At 45.4% G+C, this 18,228-nt stretch overlaps 1 protein-coding gene across 1 annotated transcript in view; it reads left to right on the forward strand.

Moving 5' to 3' along the window:
- PPM1H (protein phosphatase, Mg2+/Mn2+ dependent 1H) overlaps positions 1 to 17,236 on the forward strand; it is a 234,503-nt gene extending 217,267 nt beyond the window's left edge. Inside the window, exon 10 of the mRNA XM_024576478.4 lies at positions 14,024 to 17,236. Within this exon, the coding sequence (XP_024432246.1) occupies positions 14,024 to 14,171 (148 nt within the window). The 3' untranslated portion in view covers positions 14,172 to 17,236. The remainder of the gene's footprint in view (positions 1 to 14,023) is intronic.
- The last annotated feature ends 992 nt before the right edge of the window (positions 17,237 to 18,228 follow it).

Genomic DNA, 18,228 nt, shown 5'->3' on the forward strand with positions numbered 1-18,228 from the left:
TCTGAATAACCCAGAATAGGCTCAGAGAGACAGAGAGAAGGAACAATGTGCAACGAGATTAAGAGACTAGGAGGATAACCTAAGAAACTTGGAAAGATACTAGTTCTCCCCAAATTGATCTATAGAGTCAGTACCAAAATTCCAATGGAGTTTTCATGGGAGGAACTTCATAAGCAGATTCTAGATGTACATGGAAGGACAAAGTGCCAAGAATGTTTGTGACATTTCTGTATGGGTCTTATCCTTGTAGATATTAGACAAAATCAGAACAATTCAGGCAGTGTGGAAAAAATACAAAATTTCGCCCTGGCTGGTGTGGCTCAGCGGATTGAACGCGGGCCTGTAAACCAAAGGGTCGCCAGTTTGATTCCCAGTCAGGGCACATGCCTGGGTTGCAGGCCGGGTCCCCAGTGGGGGGGTGCCTGAGAGGCAACCACACATTAATGTTTGTCTCCCTCTCTTTCCTCCTCCCTTCCCTTCTCTCTAAACATGAATAAATAAAATCTTTAAATATATATATATATATAAATAAAATTTCTTCCTTCTCTCACACCATACACTAAAATCAAGTCCAAGCACATTAAGACTTCACGTGAAAAGTAAAATAAATACAACTTTTAGAAAATAGCATATATTGTAGGAGACTATCCTTATGACCTCAGAGTCAGGAAGGATTTCTTAACAAGACACAAAAAGCACAAACAATGAACGACTGGTAACCTTGCCTACACTAAAATGACCAAGTTTGGTTCTTCAAAGGACAACATAAAGAGAGTAAACTGACAAGCCATGAACCGGGAGAAGATTTTTGCAGCTTGTATAACTGAAGAGGGAATGCTAGCCATAAAATACAATGAACTCTCACAGATCAGAAAAGATTTAAAAAAACAAGAGAAAAATTAGCAAGAACCAGTCATCACACAGAAGAAAATTAATGGCCAATAAACATATGAAAAAGAATGTTCAACTTAAATTGAGCAGCACAAGTTAAAAATATGTGGCAGGACTGCAGATGGTTTTCTGAATTGCAGAAACACCCTGAAGACATCAGCACACGTGGTAAAGTTGAGCGTACGCATACCCTGTCCTGCTTCTGGGTCTGCACCCAGGAGTAGAGGGCCTGAAAGTGAGGTCTTCGGGCCGCGTGGTGTCGGCATCATCTGCGAACTTACTAGAAATGCAAATTCTCAGACCCCATCCCAAATCCACTGAATGAAACTCCAGTGGTGGGAGCCAGGAGTTTGTGTTCTACCAAGCCATCCAGTCGTCTGATGGATAAACAAAGAGCAGTCTACAGCTCAGAAAATGAACCAAATGTGTGCTCACTAACAGGGCAGAATCTCAAAAACCGTGTCGAGTTTAATAAGCAAGTCAGAAGAATACACATATTATGGTTCTGTGTACATGAAGTAGAAAACTCACACTGTGTCATTTAGAACTATAGATATTAAAACTTTAACAAAATCCAAGAGAATTAACCCAAAATTCGGGATAGTGGCTGCCTAGGGAGGAGAGGTGGCAGGGGGGGATATGTACTTCAAAAGGGGCACACAGTGAGCTTCTAGGTACTTACTGGTAGTGTTCTATTCCTTAGCTAGATGACAGGTATGTGATGATTCGTGTTATTTTTAAACTGTACGTATGTTCTATACGTTCATCTGTATGCAAACTGAGAGGCAGGGTCGTCTGGTGGTTAATGGCTTGGAGTCTGTAGTCAGCCTGCCTGAGTCCAGATTCTGGTTCTGTTCCTTTTATACTTGTGACCTTAGGGAAGTTTCTTATTCCTTCAGTGCCCGAGACTCTGCATCTGTAGAATGGGGGTGCCAGTAGTACCAGCCTCACACGGGTATCAAGTGAAGTGCCTGCTGTATTAGTAAGCACCAGCGAGTGTCCGTTATCGTTTTGTTCCTATTTTTGTATGTTTCATGTATTTCACAAAAATTGCTTTGGAAAAAAGTGAGGCCAGACTATCTCTCTTCCTCGAATTGTTTGGTATAATAATTTTGCTCAGGTGCAAAGGAATTAGCAGCCCTGCAATTGAGGATTCTTTTATTTAAATTTGACTGTATTTTTCTCCCGTTTTTAGTTTTAATCTGTGTTTTATTTCTTTCATTCTTACATTGATTTTCTCTACTGTGAATATTTTTATAAAGCTTTGCAAAGTGAGCTGACAGGTATGAGTGAAAAGGCACCCAACACTGTTTTTTTTAAGTCTCTCCTAGCCTGCCTGGTCTTGCTCACCAGCCTGCCCCTCTCCATGGCAACAGATCTGCCCTCCAGGGAGTGGTGACCTATGGGCAGTGTCGTCACTGGGCAGGTGCATGCCAGGCCAGAGCAGGCTGCTGGGTTCGTGAGAAATGTCACTATGGCAGCAGGGCTTACAGTGACCTCCATGGAAGAGGCGGGGCTGAAACAAAAAGGCCTTCAGTGTGCCTTTCAGGGAGGATTGCAAACCAAAGCCCGAGAAAGAATCTTGTATCAGACAAATGAAAGAGTTGGAAGGAAAAGCTACAAAAGGAGCACAGTTTTATTGGTAACACGTCGCATATCAGGCTGAAGGTCAGAAAAACTCAGGTTGATTTTTGAGATCTTAAGACAGTCAGAACTTTGGGGTGAAGCTGCCCTTCTTTGGCAGAAGACTGTCATTCAAGTTTATTCATTTGGGAGATAGTAAGGACCTATTTTATGAACCAAGGCCTGCTACACCCTGGGGAAGAATCTGAAGAAAAACAGACCCGGTCCCTGCCCTCTTGGAGTTTAAAGCCTAGAGGGGGTTGCAGAAGCAAGAGGAAGTTACAGTGTGAGTGGGCCAAATACAGACAGGCCAGGAAGCGTCCGGGTGAGGTGGAGCGGGAGCGGAAGAACATGGTGCACCCAGGGAACCCAACAGTCAGTGTGGCCGACTCAGTGCACCGCAGGGTCAGTGGCTGAGCTGTGAGAGCTGAGCCGGCCGGACCGTGTTGGGCCTTATGAAGACACAAGATTGATGTGAAAATTATCTGTAGGAAAGGGGGTCTGTGGTGACGTATGCAATTTGTTCATTCTAATCCCTAATCAGAAAACATTCTGTAAATTCTGACGGCAAAAACCTGAAATGTGAGTGGTTTCTCTCCCTGTATGTGCTCCTTAGTAATTTAAACCATGTTGTAAAATCAGAGAAACTTAATTTGTTTTAAAAGCACAACTTAGGAATTATATGACATGAGGTCCTCTCTCATGTGTGACATGCTTGCACATATCTGTGCGTAACTTGGAAGGAGGCGCTGTGCTCCTGCCGTGGCTCAGTCCCAAAGCCCTGATGGCAGGACAGTGCCCTCTTGACGGGGAGCTGTTCTGTCTCATCATGCAAAACAGAAATGTGAGTGGAGGTCGGTCATCCTAATAAAGTTGAGCCTAAATCATAATTTCTGTGATGAAGAAAGACCCACTATAGTTCCAGAGGCTGTACGAGCCCTTCCTCAGCCAGAAGGATTCATTTCTCCCCAACTCTAGCCCAGGACCACGCGTTTGCCTGCTTAGTCATGGGAGCCGGGGGCCGGAGAGCTCCTGGGTCCAAGCCTGAGAATGTAGGCAGCCACATGAGGTCAGCCTGTTGTTTGACAGAAAATGGGGAAGAAGGGATGTTCTCCCCGGGATGGGCAGCCTGAGGGAGAGGAGAGAAGACAAAGCAGGCGAGAAGAACAACAAAATGTTTCTTCATTTGAGGATTCGCATGGGCCTGTTTGACTTGAGTTTTGCCAGGTTCACCCAGCTCTGTCTAGAAATTTAGCAGGACAGAAAGGGCAGCGCCTCAATCCTGTGACAGTCAGGGCTTCTGGCTTTTGCTCCTCGATTGTTTGGCTTTGTTTATATTATGTGTAGGGGGTTTTTTTCTTTGCTTTTTATTTTTCTTTTTCCTGTTAGGGACAGCCATTCTCAGCAAACTGCCAGCATAGTGTTCCTCTCATGACATCATTTCCAAGAAGAAATTTAAAATAGCATCTCACACTCCAGAGTGAGTGGTGAGAGAGGAGATGTTCAGCATAAAGATAGGTTTGCGAAGTTCTGACCCTCATGCCATCCTCTCAGACAGAGATGGGTAAAAATTAACCATAAGATCTTCTTGACCCCAGTGTGTTAAGTCCTTTTGCTATTTTGAACTATCTTAACAAAGGAACTAGGAAGTTTTAAAAAGAGGCTTTGTGGACAAGCCAAAATGTGAGTATGGTGTTTTCTTTCTTTCTTTCTTTCTTTCTTCCCTTTTTATTGGAGTTTGCCCTGAAGTGTGGCGGAGCTGGCAGTCCCGTCAGTGAGGGGCCATGAAATGAACTATTCTTAGGAAATACACCAAGTTAACATTCTGCTGTGGGGGTGCCGAAGTCACAGAGGTTGGGCTGCAGTTCTCTGTAATTCCACTACAATTTTCTTTTGTGGCCTAAAGATCCTGTGCAATTTATAGAGGGTGCTTAGAGAAAGACCTGGAAGGGGTTTGTTTTCTGAGGCAACACATCCCCTCCCTTAGGCCAGAGGTTTGAGGGTGAGTCTCCTGAAAAGAATATTCAAAATGGAGGCACGTACGTGAACACTCAAAGAAGATGCTTGATATTTTGTCAGAAATGAATACATTATTAATATTACTAAAAGGAAAGGACATGGGCAAAGCCAAGAGGAACAAGGGCCAAAGAGCAGTTAACCAAATGTGAAAATGTGGCATTGATTTGTGACTGAACAAAAAATGGAGGTTCCGCTGCCTATCGCCACAAAAGCCAAACTTGCGAGGCAGATGCTGGTGCAGAAGGAAAGAGTTTTTTCAGGTGCCATGCAACCTGGGAGAATGGTGGACTCCAGTCTCAAAGACCAACTCCTCTTTCTGCCATGGAAAAAGTCCAGCCGTCCTCAGCAAGGCCAAGACAAAAACCAGTGTCCAAAGCTCCTGTTCCATTTCAAAGTACAGGTCTTTGGAGCCCTCAGGTAGCTTCACTTGCTCCCAGCTGCTGTCCACGTGGAGCCCACATGGCCACGGGCAATGCAGCTGCCAGGGCTGCATGGTTGCATGCCCCTGGGAGAGAGAGCACACAAAAAACTGGCCAATGCATCACCAGGTGGGCAAAAGAGAGAGGGGCTCCCTTCTGGAGGCCACGTGGCCATGGGGAGAACAGGTGGGTGCACCATACCAGTGCAGCTCCTGAGCGAGAAAGAGAAAGCTGCTTTGTTCCCCTGGGATTACATTAGGTTGGGCTTGGGACAGACCAGGTACTTTATCAGTATGACCAATTTCCCAACTTTCTAGTACTTCGGGTGGATCCACCTCCCAACCAGTCTCTTGTTTCCCCAGGCTAGATTGATGGGTCTCTTTGGCCCAGCACCGCCACCCCTGTACCATTTTGACTTCTACGGTGCATGTGCCTGCCTTCCCCTGGTGCCACCCCCAGTCTGTTAATGGAAGGGAAGGGAAAGGCTTTTTTCTCTATACAGTTATCTTGCTAGCTTTTCGAGTGATCAGAGAACCTGCCCTTGCCGCTATCTTGGCTGAAGCAGAGACTCCTCAGCGCTCTGACTGACTGCTTTACAGTAACACATTCACATTCCAAATGCTCAGGCAAAGCTTCGCAAGGCTCTGCTGCCTGCCCATTCCTTTATTTCCCAAGACCCATCTGTGTAAATCTCATCTCTGTAACTTGGACCTAATGGCCCTTGGTCCCCCTGCCATGACACTCAAGGGGCTTATTATGGGGTATTAAGTCTGTAAGTACCAATATACTGGAAACCCTGGAGAGCACTTCCCTAATGAGAGAAGCTTTCTTGACAGTCACGTTTCGAAAGCTATTCTTCGCATCCATGCTATCCGAGGCTCAGAAAACTGTGTCTTGATACAAAAGAGAGTAATCAGTGGAAAATTAATGGTAAAACACCCACCAAACACTGACAGCAGGATACTCATCTAGGTATCAAATATTAGTTTGTATTACTTGATAATATGAAATTTATTTTGGCAGAAGACAACGGTTCTTTTTATGAAATCATTCCATGTGTTAGCTGAACTGATTTCTACCAGCACCATATGGTTTTCAAAAACTGCCTCAAATGCAAAAAGGAAGACCACCCCCCCACCCCCCCCCCACTCCCCGCCACCAATCAATTACAGGTCTTCCAAACAACAGCATTTGTGTTTGATCTAGAGTTTGGAAACTTGATAAAATCTGCGTTTTTGTTTCTTTTTCAGTGTTTAGCATATTCAGATCCGTGGGAACTGCAGAGTCAGCCTGAGCTCTGCTCACGCAGCCTCTGCACAGCGTTCCGCCAGGCCCTTCTTTCCCGGTGCTGTTCACGTGGCCTTGGAGCACAGCTGTGCGGCCACTTAGTGGGAACATCAGGGCATTTTAAAGGGCTCACCAGGGCGGGCTGAGGCGGAAATGGTCTAGTATGAACACTCATATTAAAATGCTGCTGTTTGGGATTCTAACTAAAATAAACATGCACAAGCTAAGAAACCAGGGAGCTGGTGCCAAGGTCAGAGAGGTGGGCAATGCCTAGCTGGCATTCTTGCCCTCTCCTGTGGGGGTGGGGGCCTCTCCCCAGTCTGTGACGTTGTACCTGCTGGCACACGAACCTCTGAGGGACACGGTGACAGGGTTGCAGACAACAGCTCATTATTCCAGTGTATCAGTATATTCCGCCTGACTGCAGTCCCCGCACCTTGGGCAGGGGACAGAGACTGGCATGAGTGGCTTCAGAGCTGGGCAAGGACATGTGTGTGGCTCAGCTCTCAGCGGGCAGCCTAAGACGGGCATCCTCCAGGACGAGTGAGTTGCCGGGGACTGAGCACAACGAGCAGCCCTCTCCAAGTCACCTCCCACCCACCCAGCCACCGTAGGTCCCTGCCAGTGTTCCGAAGCTTGGGGGAGTTTTCTTACCTCTTAAAACTAGGAGGCCTGCTCAGAATGCAAAGAGGGTTCCTCCTCCTCTTCCCACCACACTCTATTCCTTCAGGGCATTAGCAGATGGAGGCCGCCTTTTATATGCAAATATTTGGAACCATTAATCCACCAGTTCCTGCCACCTACCCTCCCTCTTGTAAGACCCTGTCTGTACCATCCAAATGGCAAGTAGAAGTTCCCACCCAGCTAGAACTATTGAAGACTTTAAGGCAGTTTCAGCCTGAGGCCTGGAATTGACTTATTTATGACAATCCAGTGCTGATTCAGATATGGGCTGGTGGGAAACAAGATTCCACAAGCGGCGGATGACTTGATGCAAAACTCTGCGCAGAGGAGAAAGCCATTTCCTGTCTAATGAGGAGAATGAGAGCTCACCTTTCTTGACCCCTGAGCAAGTGCCAGGCACTGTGCTGAATGCTTTATGGAAGGACCTCCTCCGCTCCTGGCAGGATCCTTTGAGGTCCACACTGTCATTATTCCAGACTTAACAAGAATGAAAAGAGGGGCTCTAGGAGGCTGAGGAGCTTTTCCAGAGCCACCCATCTGGGCTGCGGTAAAGCCAGGATTGGACCCCAGGCACCCCACGCCCACCCCTGAGCGCTTTGTGTGCCCCACAGGGGAGGTGAAAGAGTTAAGAACTGCCACAAAAGTGGCAGGGACAGCAGAGACAATTGAGGATTTATCAGTCTCCTTCCACCCTGACATTAGCAGCAGTGGTGGTGAAAGGAGCTTCTGGCCCTCCCATAGTTCTTCAGCCCCTCTTCCTTTTCTGTTTTTCTTCCCTTCCCTGCTGGCCTTTCTCTGCTCCCTCCCTCTCGGAGCTCAAGGAGGCTCCAGCCGAGTCCTGAGAAGTGTGCCAAGTCAGATCCCTCCCCGGCAGCCACTTCTTTCAGCAGAGCTTTGCTGATCAATATTGAAAGCTTCAGCTGGAGAAGAAGAATGTTCTCAAAACACAAAATTTGTTTCCCATGGAGACTCTTCATTAGGAGAGAGGGAGTACTTCAGACCACTCCAGCATTTCCCTAATGTGGTCTGACCGGCATTCTGAATAAGGCATTCAGTGACGGCCCTGCGCTGCTCCGCATCCAGCTTCCAGAGTCGCTGGCTCTGTAGCCTGCCGCAGAGTCCTGGCCGGTGTATCATGAAACCCACTTCCCTTTCACTGCCCCGGCCACGCTGTCTCTTCTCCTTTGCTACCCTCCTGTATGTTTTGACTCAGATTTTCTCCTGGCGCTCCCTGAACCCCTCAGTCTATGGCACGTGTACAGCCTGTTTAGTAGCCTCAGTACCAGACCAGTAGAGCCCTCTTATTTTGCTGCCACATTAACCGCTTTATTTCATTGTCACCAAACCAGGCCACTCTTGTCAGATAGAAATTTGAGAACAAAGTAGAAGAGAGGAGAAGCAGTTCCTTTCCTCCAGAGGAAGTTGTTTCTTCTTGCACCAGCCTTGATATAAAGCAAGCTTGCTAATGGTTTCATGCCCGGAGCAACTTGGCTCTGGAGTATGAATGCTAGTGAGCTCTAAGCAGCCTGGCTGAATGTTGGGGCCAGGGCCAAAAACCTCCCAAGAGCTGGGATCCTGGGGGTGGTGGTAAGTTGATCATTTTATGAGGAAAACTCCCTGCTAGTGGCCTCATTTTTCCAGAAAGCTATTTCTGCCTTTAGTACTTGGGTCTCCTGTAGTGAGAAGTAAATGTCAAGAAACTGGGCTTAAGTTCAGTTGTGGTGTTAAGTTTTTTAAGGTAGTGTCTAATCTGTCCCTTCAGTTATCCATGTAGACTGCTCATTAGAGAAGCCTGGTAAAGGGGAGTCTTGTGGAGGAGTCTGAGCTCCTGGCAACGGTGTTGGGAGAAGGGGGCCTAGGGACTCTCCCTGAGCTTCCCACTCACATTGAAGATGGCCTTCCCTGGAGTGCATGGCTGCCTGGCTGACGGCTGGACACCGATGAAATTGAAGTTCTGAAAGGAGAGGCAAGTGGCTAGGTAGGCCCAGTACCCAGTAAAAGTATGAAGCGAATGGAGATCCTGCACCAAGAAACTCACAAACCATGTTCTAGGGCTGGAAAAACCCACGGAGTCCCAAATGTTAACGTCTCCGTAGGTAACCCAGGGCACGTGGCATTTACTGTGTTTAACCCCCATCGAAGAGAAGTGTTTATCTTACCTTCAAATCCACCATGAAAAAGCATAATTAGATATAATGGAGCCTTCCCTCCAGTACTCCCCTAAAACCTAATAACACAGGTTGAGAGAAACTTGAAACATTGCATCTGAATCAGAAGGTAAGAGGTGGATTTGGCAAAGAACAAAATAGAAGTTTACAATGATGAAGAATGTGACATTGAAATCAAACCGCTCGCTGAACGGAGGGAATAGTGAACTGCTGAAGCAGGAGCAGGTGAGTTAAAAGATGCCACAGCCAAATGAAGAAAAAAGAGAAGAAGCCGAAATCTAGAAGGTAAAGAGAAAAGATCTAAGAGGAGTTTATGGGAAAAATATGAACAGTAGAGGAGAGGAAATTTTTAAAAATTCACAGCTGAGGATTTTCCAGAATCAAATGCCTTCTCAGTTTGAAGAAGTAAAACTAATATCCAACTATGATTAAAAAAATAAAATAAAATCTTATTGTTATATCTTAATGGAACCTCATACCATCAACAATAAAACAAAAACAATTTAATAAGCTACCAGTGAGAAAAGACACTTAAGTATGAAAACATTATACAAGACAGACTTCTCTTCAACAGAAGAAGTCAGAAGTAAATGGAATGTTCCCTCCAAACTGCTGAGGGAAAACAGTGGTCAGCGTAGCGTTCTATACCCAATGAAGCTATCATCCAAGATTAAAGGCAAACATAAAGAGTTTTGTGGTCCAAAGACTGGGTGAATTTCTCTGTCACAGGCCCTTGTTAAAATAATCACTAAAAATGTACTTAAACAGAAAAAATAAAATCCAGAATGAAGGAATGAACAAAGAAAAAGCAAAGAAGTTAGTATGTTGGTTTATTTACCATATTTTTCAGACTATAAGATGCACTCCCCCCTGCCTCAAATTTTTGGGGGAAATGGGGGTCCATCTTAGTCAGAATGTAGCTTACCTGGCTCATTGGGGGGAGGGGTGGAGCGGGGTTTTTTCCTATTTTCTTTATCTAAAACCTAGGTGCATCTTATAGTCCGAAAAATGTGGTATATAAGTTATAAATGATAATAACAGCCAATAGTCTTAAAAACAAGGAGAAAATAAAATGGTAGTAACATGGAAGATGAAAGAAGGCATTCTAAGATTCTTTTTTTTTTCAGGAGGAGGACATAAACATAGACTAACTCATATATTAAAATTTTAAGCATAACTGCTAAAAGAGTAGAAGTAGTAAACTAACACTTCTAAACCAATAGAGGGGAGAAAAAGGTATTAAAGAAAGCTATCAACCCAACAGAAAGCGGGAATAAAGGAAAAGAAAACATAAGAAAGAGAAAGCACACAGTAAGTGTCTGTGAACAATGGCAGAACAGACAACATACATCTCAATTGCTATAAGATTAATTTTCTTTTAATTAGCCAGGTACCACTAGTGAAATACACTCAAAATAATACAAAGTTTAGAAGTTCTACTCTGCCTTGTGGATTTTATCATTGGAAAATATCAGGACGAGAGGTAGCATTGAAGATGACTATGGTTTCTTGCCTAAGGGACTGGGGATACCATTAACTAAGGATGATTGATGGGGAAGACCCACCTTGGAAGCGAAAATAAGTTAACATTTATTGACTTCTTCCTAAGTCCCAATTGGGGCCTACAAAGGAAATTAGGAAGAGGCATCAGAAGAACTTGAGCCGTGCGTCGTGGAAGCCCAGGCACAGGAAGGGGACCTGAAGTGTGTGGAGGTGTGGAAGTGCTGAAGAGAAGGAGGACTCAAGGAGAAAAGACAGGAGACTTCAAGGGCAAAGTAAAGTAGCTGGTCGGCAGTCTCTGTGCTGGAGTAAGGGTGAGCAGGATGAGCATTGCGAAGAAGCCTTTATTTAGATGAAGCTTCAAGAGAACAAACTGATTGGGTGATTGGCCTACTGTTAAGAGATTAAGGAAGAAAATGGGAAGTAAGAAATCAAGGGAGCAAAATGGACTTCTCTCTCTCAAGAAGTTCAACACTGAAGGGAAGACAGAATGGCTGGTGAAGAGAAATGCAGGCTCAAGGGAAGTTATCTTGGAATTGACAATGACCATTTTTAAGAATAAAACATTAATTATCTAGAGCCCTCGGAGAAATGAGTGAGTTTCCTGGGTAACCATCTTTTCTAGGTGACCTAATGCTGCCTTTTAAAACACCAAAGCTAGTTCTGACCATTTTTACAGTACCCCAAGTCACCAATATCAGGGTGGTCTACTGCCTTTACTTAGGAGTGATGCTCTTTCATGACTTAAATAAAACCAGTTAGACAAGATTTAACCTCGATCTCTCAGCACGGCCCCTTGACCGCAGGACCTGGTGAGGACTGTGGGACTGTTTGCCTCTGTACTAGCCACGGGAGCTATCTTTTGTTTGAATTCTTTTGTTTTTTGACATCTTTGAATATCTTTTATTGTAAGCAATCTTTCCCATAATTTGCCATAATTTACTGTCTGGTCTGCTCATAAACTAGATTAAGGTATATTCAGCCCCGACAGATGAATCTACTCGGGATATTGACTCAGCCAAGTTTCTGAACTTGAAAGGCTGAGGTCCAGACCTTGGCCAGTCACCAGGGTAAACATCCCCCTGATATTTGTGGTAGGTAGCCTTTCCCTATGTGGTTATACAATATAATTGCATATAATTTCATAAAAAACCAAACCTGGGGTGAGCATCTGAGAAACTTTTTTTGAATATAGTAATGAACTGCAGTATGTAAATTTAGGGACCCGTATTTGTCTCTTAGCCAAAGACCTCTTTGGAGGCCTTTCTGTTTATTTACTGATCTCCACAAAAGAACCCCCAGAGAGTTAGCTGTATTTTCCCTCAGGTGTGACAGATTTCTGCCTCTCTAAGCTGATAATTCCCTCCATACTGGTAGAAAAAGGGGTCTCTCCTTCCCACCTAACACCTGTCCTCCAGAAGAGAAAGCATGTCTTGTGTGTTAACCAGAATGGCCTCTGCTTTGCCACCTCTGTCTGCTACTTGGTCTAAGTAGCCTTGAGGTTCATAGACTAACAATCCTGAGATCATTCGCTAGCAACTTTGGTCTTAAACAATGCAATGATAGGGCTAGATGTAGGTCCCTCTTAACATGAGAATTGGTATATTCATAAAGGGTTTTAAATGAAGAAATGGAGAGTTTCTGGTGTTGTAAATACTGTAACTCACCATTCTGAAAGCGAGGCAAAGACATTCCAAGTAGGGAAAGCACACTAGTGATAGCAGCATGGTCTGTTACTGAAGGCCCAGAGGCCGGCTTCCGAGAGGCCTTCCTTACAGGGTGACATTTATTTTCTTGGTGATTTACCAGAGTCTGACTTTTAGCTTTTCAGATTCAGAAACTAGTTTAATTAACATAGAAAGAACAGATTCGTTATCAGAGCTGGGTTCACTGTAACCGAGCTTACAAGATTGATCTGCAAACCAAAATGTTGGTTGACATCTGTAGAGAAAAATATAACTGATTCATATTCTTAAAGTATAAATGATTAGCTCATTCTTTCCCGGTGGGCAGGTCTGCACAGGGAGGCAGATCATAAACAGGTTATTTGGCGAACATGACATCAGAATAAAGGTGAATCATGTTTAATGGCATGGGCTGAGAGTAATCCATGCACGGTTCTACCAGGAAAACTACATTTCTTTGAAGTCTGCCAGCTAAGGTTCACTCTGCCCCGATCGGGGTTTCGATAGACACCTGCCAATGTTTTGTCTCATTTTTTTCCTGTTTTGAGGCTAACCTAGGCTCACACACACACCCAAATCACCTCCCACATGAGTTTCTCCCTAGATGCTAATATTTTCCATCAGCTTATACCATAGTTATTCTTTTGCTTAAGTTTACAATTTCAATCTCAACAGACAACCTTATTTTCAAATTTGGGGGGCATCCCTCACTGCACTCACGGTGGTCAGGGGAGAGTGCAGAATGAACAGGGTGGGTGGGGCAGCTCACCGCACCAGGGTTTATCAGTAGTTTACCAATAAACCCCTTGGCATTTTTACTATATTCCTGTGCTACATGTATGTCATTAATATTTTCCTTTAAATCATCTCACTTTTTAAAAACATTATTTATTTAACTTAATTTTTATTGGATTTTTCCCATTACCATTTACTACCCCCACAATCCCCACACTCTTGTCCACGTCCATGAGTCCTTTTTCCTTTTCAATCCCTTCATCCCCTAATCTCCCCCACCACTAGCTCTCATTTGTTCTCCATTATGATTCTGTCTCTGTTTTGCTTGTTAGTTCAGTTTGTTCATTAGCTTTTATCTATTTAAAACCTCACCTGATGATATGTTTATTGATTTTAGAGAGAGAGAGAAACATCGTTATGAGAGAGAAACATTGATCAGTTGCCTCAGGATTGAATCTACAACCTAGGCATGTGCCCTGACCAGGGATCGAACCCACAACCTTTTGGTGTACGGGATGACACACCAACCAACTGAGCCACCAGCCAGGGCCAAAACAAATTTATTTTAAAAGGTGGTTTACCATAAATAGAAAATTACTATCCTTTTTCCTAAAAATAAACACTGAAAATGAAAGCTGTTAATTATTTTTCCCATGTACTTTTTTAGCTAGACACTATTTGCCATGGAAAACCCTGAACCTGAGCAGATCCGTGTTACTACACTAAGCACCAAACTGAGATTCTCCTTAACATCATTAAAACCTCAAAAGAGAACTGAGCAACGGAAAAATTTAGGAGGCTGTTTAATGTACCCTGCATCTTTTTCATCTCTGTCTAAACAAGAATTTACATTAGGCACACCACATGTGGGGAGAAAAAGACCTAGGCTTTTTGAGACTTTAAGGATATCTGAAAACCGTCTAGATAGCTGTGCCTCCTTTTTAGCCTTGCCCAACTCCAGGCTTTTCCTGGTGCTGCGCTGATGGTCTCCTTCCTGCTTCTCCCTGCACAGGTACACACTGGCAGCTCAGGACCTGGTGATGCGTGCCCGTGGCGTCCTGAAGGACAGAGGATGGCGGATATCTAATGACCGACTGGGCTCAGGAGACGACATTTCTGTATATGTCATCCCTTTAATACATGGAAACAAGCTGTCATGAAAACGACTCAGGGGACCGGAAGATCAGAAGGAAGGAAGCTGGATGCCTCTTAGCAGGGCAGGGCTGGGAAGTGCCCCGGAGGAGTTCCAGATGATGCCACCTCTTCCCTGCCCAGATGGGGAGTTTGTTCCTGAGAGGCCTCCGGCTGTGCTTCAAGAGGATCCTTAGGTTTCAGTTTCCTCTTAAGTAACAGGTTTGGATACTCAGCAAAGGCAAATCATAAAGGCTGCTACTGAGTATTGTTTCTTTTGGTTCCTTTATCAGGCCTGCTAGGTGGCCACCGCCTGTTTCGTGCACACACATCCTATTTATGTATGCGGAGTGCTGGGGCAGCCACTTGCAGGTGTAACTGGCTGGAGACTCTTCAGCCAGTCGAGCTGCCAATTTCTCTACGGGTTAAAAGTGCTTCACTGAAAGTTGGGGATCATGCCTCGGAAAGTGTGAAGGCCGATCTTCTAGTCAGCCCGAGGTTTATTTCAGGGAATACTATCTGTGTGTCTCTGTCTGTCTCTCTCTATTCCTTTATGGTAATAATGATGGGGCGAGGCAGGGATTTTTGTTTTTTAAGTCCTTGAATCTTAATTGTTTCCACAGAACAGGCCTGGGACTTTCCGACTCCTTGCTGAGGAATTTGTGTGTCGAAGTCCAGCCCCGGCGGCCGCCATGTCCTGTGGCCCGCACCACCCAGGCAGCCGTCTGGAGCACTGCCCTGGCTCACAGAGAGCTGTCTTTGTTGTGTAATGATTTGTTCCCGAGTTGAATTTTCTCACTAAATCAGGGTTTTCGTGAAATTTGGGGTATTTCTTTGGACCCACAGTTCCTCCATTGTCTTCAAGGGTAGCCCCTTGTGTGGCTTGAGGTTTCTGTTTGTTTCTGAATCTGAGTTTTCGTTTCTGGGATTGATTGCTTCCAACTCCCAGCCCACCCCCCACTGTGCCGGGCGGACACGTGTGGAGCAGTGTTTAATAGATGTGTGGGGAGGCCCTGTGTCGGTCAGTTCTCCGCCTCCCATTTCAGGACCGGTTCTTCAGTTTGGGGTCCAGGCTCCATGGGCTCTAGCTGTCCCCAAGCCCACTCCAAACAACGTATAAGTATCAGATTCCTTCGGAATGGCAGGCCTACTCTCCCCCTCATCTTTGCACAAGGCTCACCCAGACTGAGTTGGGTAACACAATTCAAATTGGGTTGACTGGTCATTCTCATGCTGTATACCTGCTCCTTCTCCACGGAATCATGTCCCAGCCACCCAACCACTGAGACCCCTATTCCCACTGTCACCCGCCTCCAAGTGTTCCTCACAAAGCATCGGCAAAAGCAGGGGACAGACCTACCTGCTGCTTCAGCCCCAGGAGGAATGGTCACAGAGATTTTAGAAGTCACGTCTGTCTCTGAGACTGCTTCTCCGAACTGAGGGACCTTGGAAAGTAATACCCAATTACCGAGTCTTCCTGGAGAGCTCCCGCAGTGTGGTGACCATCTTGACAACTTGTTGCAATTAAAACGTTCCTAGAGAAAACGTCATTGGTGTGATTCCCCCCAAAATGCTGCAGGGCCAATTCCAGTTCTCATGTTTGTTTGAACCCCTTCCCCACAGGAGAGGACAGGAACCTTTCTTCCGGGATCATGAATCACCCTCGTTCCTGGAATTACAGATATTTTCTTAGGAATGGCCTGGAGCCTTCCCAGTCTGTGTCCATCCCACAGGGTGGATGGAACCAGTGCCCAGTCTGGCAGGGGAAGTACTGAGGGTATTCACCTACTGGGTGGTTGCCAAAATGTCGCCTGGTAAGAATTGGACTACAACCTTGTCAGGAGTCCTCTTCATCTGACAGCTCCCCTCGCCCTCCGGTAAATCTTAGCTACACTAAAGATGTCAGTGGGGAGAAGGCTGTGGTAAACAGTTTGCTTCTCTGGCGGAATATCACACTATGGAAAACATGCAGGTATCCTACGGCAGTGTGGTGCGTTTCTGTTCCTGCCTGACTCTCAACGCCACATGCAAGCTAGAAACCTGAGAGTTTTCCTTGGAGGACTCCGAGCCACCAGCTTTAGGAAGCAGTCACTTCCTTCCCATGTTTCCACTGCCTTTCATTCTTTTCCTTTCCTGGGCTTCTGTGTAGGCTCTCTCTTGAGTTTCTCCAGTTTTATTTGAGCTGTGAGAGTCCGGGATAGACATGTCGATGCCCTAACACCTTCTACCAAGGCCCCTTCTCCTGGGAAAAACTCTGGAACCCCCTTATTCAATTCATCCTAAAGTCTTGAGCATTTAGTTCTATTGGTTTTACTTAGGAAGGTACCTTGGAATTCTTTTCATAAGCCCCCTTGGGTGGAAAGATCTCAGTAGCAAGCTGAAGCCATGGTTCTGTTTGGGGGATGGGAGGAAAACCACAAATGAGGTGAGTAAATCAAATGTGGGGAAAATGATTTGTTAATACTCGTAGAAAATCTACCCGGTACTGATATTGCTCTGTGAATTGAGCTTACTCGGTTTTGGCTTTATGTTTTACTCAGGCTCCTTTTCATCCCATCCCAGAGCAGTAACTGTGTCTATATAACAGGTAGGCCCCTGGAGCGTTTCTGGAAAGGTCAAAAGGTAACACGCTCAAAATTCTGCAGAACATATTTATACATGGTTCTGAAATCTTGTGTGTCTGAGTTATAGCCAAATCTGCTTGCTGTCATAGCCTCAGAGGAAGTCTTGTTTAATAAAAAGCATTCGATTTCCTAGCCAAGTCTTTATGGTTGTCTTGGGGTGTGTGCAGCCACTTCGTTTAATGAAAGACTCTTCCACTTCTAAATCTCATTGTTGGGCTGGCCACTGCCCTTTAGAACATTTGGTGACACTCTCTTCCTTAAAGAGAGCAAACTCTCACTCCATCCACACTGCAGAATTTTCCCAGGTAAACAACCAAGCCTTTGTTGTCAGAACGCCTGAACTCAGAGCAGTGCCAGCGGTCAGAGAGGATGCGGGGATGTTCTCTGGGGTTGTGCTGACATGGCTGCTGTTCTTGGGGCAAGAAGGGAGAGCTGGAAATCAGGCGAGGCCAAGTACTCAGCTGGCTAATCGGACGGAGCCAAAAACAATGGGGTTTTCAGTTCTTCTCCACATTATTCAGCTTTGGGAAATTTAGGGTGTTTAATTTTTTAATCTTCAGCAATTTACCTCCTTGGGGCTGCGTGAAGTTAACTGTGCTCGCTCTCTTCTTACTCTCCTCCTTGTATTCATTTACTTTTTGGGAGACCTGTTGGTGGGCAGGGATGAGAGTCCTGGGACCCAGATTGGGCCTCGGACCTTGACCATGCAGGTAGGGGTTTTTTGGTTTACCAACAGGGCTAGCATGGAAACACTTAGAAAAAACCACCCACATCTTAAAAATTCTGATTCTCCTCTTGCTCTCACCTCCATTCTCAGCCGCTGATCAGCTTGATTTACGAGGCCACGAGGGGTCAGTGGTTTTCTTTCCACCACGGTTTGAGGATCTAACCTTTCCTTAAATGACCCAGCGGCAGCGGCTCCACTCTTCAGAGTGAATCTGTTAAGCTTTTATGAGATTCTATTTTCAGAAAGTTAGTGCTTCTGGGACACTTGGAGAAAGCAGTGAGAGTAACTGTCTATGCAAAGAACAACCAGGCTGACCCAAAAAGTTACCAGATCTAAGAAAAAAGTAAAAAGCATCCGTTAGGAACTTGGATTTTTGAGGATTTATGATTGCAATTTCACAGCCTGCACACCATCGGCCACCTCGCTGAGCAAATTGTAGTTCCGTGTGGGTGACCGTGTCTGCACTGGGGTTTTTCAAAGGACACTACCCGAGCAGCCTGATGGGCCTCTTACCTGAGCGCAGCCGGCAGCTCTTCGTCACATCTCAGTGCCAGTCTGGGGAGTACTGCACTTTCTATTCCGCGACGTCATCTGTGTAAATAGCTTTAATTTTTCCTTTGTGTCTGAACGTTTTGTTCGTGTAGAGACCAGGTAGACATCGACCAAACGAGGCTGTGTGTGTGCTGCTGTTTTCTACTGCGGTGTACTTGAACAAGAACCTCGTGCCCTCCATCC

The sequence above is a fragment of the Desmodus rotundus genome, chromosome 3, assembly GCF_022682495.2.
Source record: "Desmodus rotundus isolate HL8 chromosome 3, HLdesRot8A.1, whole genome shotgun sequence".
In the NCBI taxonomy this organism is placed as follows: domain Eukaryota; kingdom Metazoa; phylum Chordata; class Mammalia; order Chiroptera; family Phyllostomidae; genus Desmodus; species Desmodus rotundus.